Source organism: Synchiropus splendidus, chromosome 10, assembly GCF_027744825.2.
Source record: "Synchiropus splendidus isolate RoL2022-P1 chromosome 10, RoL_Sspl_1.0, whole genome shotgun sequence".
Taxonomy (NCBI): domain Eukaryota; kingdom Metazoa; phylum Chordata; class Actinopteri; order Syngnathiformes; family Callionymidae; genus Synchiropus; species Synchiropus splendidus.
The window spans coordinates 175,001-182,500 of NC_071343.1; the positions used below are offsets into that span (position 1 = coordinate 175,001).

Below are 7,500 nucleotides of genomic sequence, written 5' to 3' on the forward strand. Positions count from 1 at the left end.
GGAAGTTGGGTGTGAATGCGGAAGACAGCCTTCTCTGCGTGGATGGAAATATGAGGAGCGTTTTCATTGTCTTCATACACAGCGCGTGCAGGAGACAGTCGGTAACGTTTGCGCTGTTTTGGTCTCCGCTGAAACTCCGCCTTCGGTAACTCATCGGACCCGGAAATGACGACATGCAGCGTCGCCTGACAGATTGCGCATTGCTTCCGTTTGCGCCCCTCGGCACCCGCCTTGTGCTTCCTCCTCCTTCTGCTGGTCTCCTGCGAGGACCAACATGGAGAACATCTGCGGACCGATGGTGTCCGTGAGTCGTGACGGCAACAGCGTCAACATGAAGCTGCTGGAGGTCTCAGGTCGGTACATGCGCACGCGCCAACACGCACGGGATGCGTCTTTGTTTCTTCGCCTGCAGCGCGAGCTGATGTCACTTCCTGTTTTAGAACGTGTTTATAGCCACCGTGTCTCTGCAGGCGCGCGGCGCGTCGATCAACCGGGCGCTCGTGCGGAGGAGGAGGAGGAGGAGGAGGAGGTCGGTGTCTCCTGCTGCTCCGCAGGGAGGCCTGAAGTGCGGCGCCTCTGGGACGGTGAGCCCTCCTTTCTATCCCCCAATGAGGGGACAGTGTGAGGACCATCACCCTTTCCCCAGCCTCTGGCCCAAGCCTATAACCGCCTGAAACACATGGCTCACCTGAAGCAGACTGTTGTCCCCAGTTAGAACCAACTGCTTGAACCTTGTGAGGACATGCCCCCCCTCCACACACACACACACACGCACCCCCCCCTCAGACTGAAGTGTGTGTCTGCTCAGAGGGAGCATGGACGTGAATCACACGATCCAGCCGAGCTCCGGCCGCCGTGACAGTTCCGTGGACCTGGGCAACATATGACCTCGCCTCTCTCACCTGTCTCGCAGGCACGCGGGTTCCACCGCCGGACCGCCGCTCCGGCCTGTTCCCGGAGCCCGAAGGATTTCACATCAAAGAGGAAGAGGAGGAGGAAGATGTCACCTGCTGCTTGGCTGTGAAGACAGAGGTGGACCATGGTCACGGTGACGGTGAGAGCGCTGTCCCGCCGCCTGCCGACGCTTGTGTTTGAGCCTTGGACTGTCTGTGCAGACACGCCTCCTGAGGACCGCAGCTCCGGCGGCCTGGATCAGGACCCAGAAGGGTTTCACATCAAAGAGGAAGAGGAGGAGGAGGGGGGCGAGGAAGAGCTGGCTGACTGGCCTCTCAACGTGGTCATTGTGAAAAGCGAAGATGATGAGGAGGAGGAGGAGGAGGAAGCCCAAGCCTCCACCTCAGCCGGCGGGGAGAGCGGCGGGCCGGGCCCGCCCTCGCCTTCCGAGCCCGCCGGCTCGGACACGGACGACAGCGAGGACTGGAGGCAGAGCAGCAGGAAGCCCGCCGCCGCCCACAGGCCCACCTTCTGCACCTGCTCCGAATGTGGTCGGAACTTTCGCTTCAAGTCAGGATTGACTCAACACCAGAAGAGCTGCCGTGGAAGGAAGCCCATCTGCTGCCCGGTGTGCAGTCGCCACTTCAGTCGGCCCGAGTACCTGAAGAAGCACATGATCGTTCACACCGGGGAGAAGCCCTTCCACTGCTCCATCTGCGGGAAGAGCTTCACGTGGAGGGAGCACCTGAAGAGGCACCTGAGAGCGCACACGGGGGAGAAACCTTTCCAGTGTTCCGAGTGCGGGAAGCATTTCAGGCTGAGCGGATGTCTGAAGATCCACCGGAGGACTCACACGGGAGAGAGACCCTTTAGCTGTCCGCACTGTGGAAAAGGATTCACTTCCAGAGTGTATCTGAAGCGCCACGTGCTCTCTCACTCCGCGGAACGGACCTTCAGCTGCTCTGTGTGTGACAAGTCCTTCACCTCTCGAGCCAATCTCAACCGCCACATGGTGTGTCACTCCGGAGTGAAAGCCAACTGCTGCTCGATCTGTGGCAAATGTTACAACCAGAAAGGATCGCTGAAGAAACACATGATGTCTCACGCTGGCACGAAGCCGGTCAGTTGCTCCGTCTGCGGGAAGGAGCTAATGCAGGACGAGTCGCTGAAGATTCACATGCGAATCCACACCGGAGAGAAGCCCTTCAGCTGCTCCCAGTGTGGGAAGGCTTTCATCCGCAAAGGATCTCTGACCGCTCACATGGTCACGCACAGCGAGCAGAAGTCTTTCAGCTGCACAGTGTGTGAGAAGAGCTTCTTCCGGAAAGGCTCTCTGAAGGTCCACATGAGGACCCACTCTGGAGAGAAACCCTTCAGCTGCCCCATGTGTGACAAAAGTTTCAGCGTGAAAGGGACTTTAAAGAAGCACATGAGGGTCCACACTGGAGACAAGCCGTTCAGCTGCTCGGTCTGCGGCACGTCTTTTGCTCAGGACACGTCTCTGAAGAAGCACATGAGGACGCACACTGGAGAGAAACCCTTCCAGTGTTCCGTCTGTGGGAAATGTGTCACTCACAACGGTGCTCTGAAGCTTCACATGAGATCGCACACGGGAGAGAAACCCTTCTGCTGCCCAGTCTGCCAAAAAAGCTTTTTCCGTCGAGGAACGTTGAATGTCCACATGAGGATCCACAGCGAGGAGAAGCGCAACTGCTGCTCTGTGTGTGGGAAGAGCTTCAACCAGGAGGAGTCTCTGACCAAACACATGAGGATGCACACTGGGGAGAAACCCTTCTGCTGCGCAGTGTGTGGGAGGAGCTATCCCTTCGAAGGCTACCTGAGGAAACACCTGAAGGTCCACGAGGCCCAGAAGACAGCTGCCTCCAGCCTGCCCAGCACATCCCACCTGGACCTCCTTCCTTGAGGGGACACCCTCACCCGCTGCCTGTACTGTCGTGGGACCAAATCTTGAAGGTGTCTGACACCACTGAAAGACCTGGAGTGGACTGGACTCGCTGAGATCTGGTGGCCTGTCAAGTATGTGCGTTATGGTTTGTTGGCGTCTTGTCCACAGGGAAATCCAAAGACTGGGACTGGAGCAGCTTGTGTCTCTCCCGGGTCAGAACCTGCGGGTGTAGAAGAAGCTCTGTCAGGCGGGAAGTAGAAAGAGAGTTTTTGGCTGTGTTCAGTGGTGAAGTTGTGCCTGCATGTGCGGCCAGTGTCCAGCTGTTCTTCATAAATCAGTTGTCCAGAGTCCGGCTGTGCTTTGTTTCCCGACGGCCAAGGCCTCGGAACACGCGCGGAACGTCTCCTCCGGTGAATGTCTTGTTTGTCTCCAGCAGGCATCTGAGGTCCTGACCTCGGAGGCGTCCTGCTGGTGCTGACCCATGAAGGACGCGCTCTCTTCCTGCCAACGTGACTCGGCTGACGCGTGTCTGCTCGTCCTATTTTTAATGTGTCGGAGAGAGAGAGGTGCAGGCGTCCTGAAGCAGCGGCAGGGCCACTTGGTGGTGACGTGTTGTGGCGCTGGAACACAGACTGCGGCCATCCTCTCTATTTTCACGGTCTCTGCTGTGTTTCCTCTCTGAGCGACAGATCTGGATCTGCTGAGCCAGGTAATGTGCCGACATGGCAGCAGCCAGGTGCCGTGTGGAGCCACTGCCGCCTTTCTCGCCGGTTTTTCTGTTGCCTGCTGGTTGCTGCTTTTCTGTGCTGACCTCCTTCACCCTGACACGGTGACCTGCTCCCCCCTGACTCGCTGACCTGCTCCACCCTGACTCGCTGACCTGGTCCCCCCTGACTCGCTGACCTCCTCCACCGTGACTCGCTGACCTGCTCCACTGTGACTCGCTGACCTGGTCCCCCCTGACTCGCTGACCTGCTCCACTGTGACTCGCTGACCTGGTCCCCCCTGACTCGCTGACCTGCTCCACCCTGACTCGCTGACCTGGTCCCCCCTGACTCGCTGACCTGCTCCACTGTGACTCGCTGACCTGGTCCCCCCGACTCGCTGACCTGCTCCATCTTGACTCGCTGACCTCGTCCCCCCTGACTCGCTGCCCTGCTCCACCGTGACTCGCTGACCTCCTCCACTGTGACTCGCTGACCTCCTTCACTGTGACTCGCTGACCTGGTCCCCCCTGACTCGCTGACCTGCTCCATCTTGACTCGCTGACCTCGTCCCCCCTGACTCGCTGCCCTGCTCCACCGTGACTCGCTGACCTGGTCCACTGTGACTCGCTGACCTGGTCCCCCCTGACTCGCTGACCTGCTCCATCTTGACTCGCTGACCTCGTCCCCCCTGACTCGCTGCCCTGCTCCACCGTGACTCGCTGACCTGCTCCACTGTGACTCGCTGACCTGGTCCCCCCTGACTCGCTGCCCTGCTCCACCGTGACTCGCTGACCTCGTCCCCCCTGACTCACTGACCTCCTCCACTGTGACTCACTGACCTCCTCCACTGTGACTCACTGACCTCCTCCACTGTGACTCGCTGACCTCCTCCACTGTGACTCGCTGACCTGGTCCCCCCTGACTCGCTGACCTCCTCCACTGTGACTCGCTGACCTCCTCCATCGTGACTCGCTGACCTCCTCCACTGTGACTCGCTGACCTCCTCCACTGTGACTCGCTGACCTGGTCCCCCCTGACTCGCTGACCTGCTCCATCTTGACTCGCTGACCTGGTCCCCCCTGACTCGCTGCCCTGCTCCACCGTGACTCGCTGACCTGGTCCACCCTGACTCACTGACCTCCTCCACTGTGACTCGCTGACCTCCTCCACTGTGACTCGCTGACCTGGTCCCCCCTGACTCGCTGACCTCCTCCATCGTGACTCGCTGACCTCCTCCACTGTGACTCACTGACCTCCTCCACTGTGACTCGCTGACCTCCTCCACTGTGACTCGCTGACCTGGTCCCCCCTGACTCGCTGACCTGCTCCATCTTGACTCGCTGACCTCGTCCCCCCTGACTCGCTGCCCTGCTCCACCGTGACTCGCTGACCTGGTCCACCCTGACTCACTGACCTCCTCCACTGTGACTCGCTGACCTCCTCCACTGTGACTCGCTGACCTCCTCCACTGTGACTCGCTGACCTGGGTACTGAAGCTCCCTTCCTCATCAGAAAGACCCGACATGACGGCCGGAGCGGAGGAGGAGCCCCGCACATGTGGTCTGCTGGATGAGAAGGAGGCTTCCCAGAGGAGTCGTGACATCACCACCGCTCTGAGCACCATCGCTGTCCAGGCCGGTCAGTCGCTGATGGTCATCTCAGTGCTGCAGGTGCGTGACGTGACACCTTCCTGTGGATGTTGCTGGTGAGGTGCTCAGTGGAAGCTCTGAAGACCTTTCAAAGTGGACCTTCATCAGATCAGAACGCTTCCGTGAAAGGTCACCGTCACTGGAGCTCAGTGTGTGAGTCAGTGCCCCTGTGACCCGAGAGGTCGTGGGGTCCAGCCAGCGTTGAATGGGGTCAGAGAGGTGAACAGGTCTCCTCTTCAGTCTTGAGAATAGAACTTCAGTTCGTCCAAACATCTGACTGGAAATAGCCGCGACAGAGTCCACGTGCTGCCCCCTTATAGCCCGTCCTCTGAGTGTGTGTGTGTGTGTGTGTGTGTGTGCGCCTGACATGCCAGAGCTGCTCTGTCATGGCGGCGGCGGCAGACTCCGCTTTCCTCTGCTGCAGACCTCCGTCTGTGCAGAAGGAAGGTCTTTGATAGACGTTCTGGTGACCTGGAGCGTTGACGGCTGTGACTGCTGTGTCCACATGAGGGAGGAAGAGCGGACGGTGAAGATGATCGTTGTATTGGTTGTGAGGGGTCACGACCTCTGCACTTGGTGGGCGGAGCCTGTGAGTCCTGAAGGCTGATAGGATTGGCTGGATGGACAGAGGAAGTGATGGAAGGCTGAATCTGGTCTCCTCACAACCTTCTCACTGGGTGTTCTTCTCCTCATCAGAGCGGTGTCATGGTCCACCTCCAGCTGCTCCACACTCACCCTGCTCTCTGTGAGATTGGTTCCAACCGTGAGCACAATCTCGCTCTGATTCAGGACCACGAGCGTCTGATGGAGAAACTCAAGGTACACGCTCGCTGTGCTGAGGAACATCTGCGCTTCCTCGCGCCCCTCTCCCTCAGTCACACCACAGTCTGCGGAGACAGAGCATCTGTCCCTCATCTGTGTGCCAGTAATCTGTCCTCTCCTCTGTCTGTGTGCCAGTAATCTGTCCTCTCCTCCGTCTGTGTGTCAGTAATCTGTCCTCTCCTCCGTCTGTCTGTCAGTAATCTGTCCTCTCCTCCGTCTGTGTGCCAGTAATCTGTCCTCTCCTCCGTCTGTGTGCCAGTAATCTGTCCTCTCCTCCGTCTGTGTGCCAGTAATCTGTCCTCTCCTCCGTCTGTGTGTCAGTAATCTGTCCTCTCCTCCGTCTGTCTGTCAGTAATCTGTCCTCTCCTCCGTCTGTGTGTCAGTAATCTGTCCTCTCCTCCGTCTGTGTGCCAGTAATCTGTCCTCTCCTCCGTCTGTGTGTCAGTCATCTGTCCTCTCCTCCGTCTGTGTGTCAGTAATCTGTCCTCTCCTCCGTCTGTGTGTCAGTAATCTGTCCTCTCCTCCGTCTGTGTGTCAGTAATCTGTCCTCTCCTCCGTCTGTGTGTCAGTAATCTGTCCTCTCCTCCGTCTGTGTGCCAGTAATCTGTCCTCTCCTCCGTCTGTGTGTCAGTCATCTGTCCTCTCCTCCGTCTGTGTGTCAATAATCTGTCCTCTCCTCATTCTGTGTGTCAGTAATCTGTCCTCTCCTCCGTCTGTGTGTCAGTCATCTGTCTTCTCCTCCGTCTGTGTGTCAGTCATCTGTCCTCTCCTCCGTCTGTGTGTCAGTCATCTGTCCTCTCCTCCGTCTGTGTGCCAGTAATCTGTCCCTCATCTGTGTGTCAGTAATCTGTCCTCTCCTCCGTCTGTGTGCCAGTAATCTGTCCTCTCCTCCGTCTGTGTGTCAGTTCTCCTCCGTCTGTGTGCCAGTAATCTGTCCTCTCCTCCGTCTGTGTGTCAGTAATCTGTCCTCTCCTCCGTCTGTGTGCCAGTAATCTGTCCTCTCCTCCGTCTGTGTGTCAGTAATCTGTCCTCTCCTCCGTCTGTCTGTCAGTAATCTGTCCTCTCCTCCGTCTGTGTGTCAGTAATCTGTCCTCTCCTCCGTCTGTGTGTCAGTAATCTGTCCTCTCCTCCGTCTGTGTGCCAGTAATCTGTCCTCTCCTCCGTCTGTGTGCCAGTAATCTGTCCCTCATCTGTGTGTCAGTAATCTGTCCTCTCCTCCGTCTGTGTGCCAGTAATCTGTCCTCTCCTCCGTCTGTGTGTCAGTTCTCCTCCGTCTGTGTGCCAGTAATCTGTCCTCTCCTCCGTCTGTGTGTCAGTCATCTGTCCTCTCCTCCGTCTGTGTGTCAGTCATCTGTCCTCTCCTCCGTCTGTGTGTCAGTAATCTGTCCTCTCCTCCGTCTGTGTGCCAGTAATCTGTCCTCTCCTCCGTCTGTCAGTAATCTGTCCCTCATCTGTGTGTCAGTAATCTGTCCCTCATCTGTGTGTCAGTAATCTGTCCTCTCCTCCGTCTGTGTGTCAGTAA

The 7,500-nt window shown here is 58.0% G+C and overlaps 2 protein-coding genes across 3 annotated transcripts in view; both read left to right on the plus strand.

The window, feature by feature from the left end:
* LOC128765539 (oocyte zinc finger protein XlCOF6-like) overlaps positions 1-3,353 on the plus strand; it is a 3,417-nt gene extending 64 nt beyond the window's left edge. Inside the window, exons 1-4 of the mRNA XM_053876248.1 lie at positions 1-353; positions 471-584; positions 914-1,054; positions 1,116-3,353. The exon at positions 1-353 is cut by the window's left edge and continues 64 nt beyond it. Of these exons, the coding sequence (XP_053732223.1) occupies positions 275-353; positions 471-584; positions 914-1,054; positions 1,116-2,818 (2,037 nt within the window). The 5' untranslated portion in view covers positions 1-274 and the 3' untranslated portion in view covers positions 2,819-3,353. The remainder of the gene's footprint in view (positions 354-470; positions 585-913; positions 1,055-1,115) is intronic.
* Positions 3,354-3,363: 10 nt separating this feature from the next.
* Positions 3,364-7,500, plus strand: part of LOC128765534 (dentin sialophosphoprotein-like) — an 8,644-nt gene continuing 4,507 nt past the window's right edge. Inside the window, exons 1-3 of one of the 2 annotated variants that reach the window (XM_053876242.1) lie at positions 3,364-3,509; positions 5,020-5,177; positions 5,853-5,975. In XM_053876242.1, coding sequence (XP_053732217.1) covers positions 5,031-5,177; positions 5,853-5,975 — 270 coding nt within the window. In that variant the 5' untranslated portion in view covers positions 3,364-3,509; positions 5,020-5,030. Of the gene's footprint in view, positions 3,510-4,828; positions 5,178-5,852; positions 5,976-7,500 lie in introns of those variants that run through there. The other variant, XM_053876243.1, reaches the window with a different exon arrangement.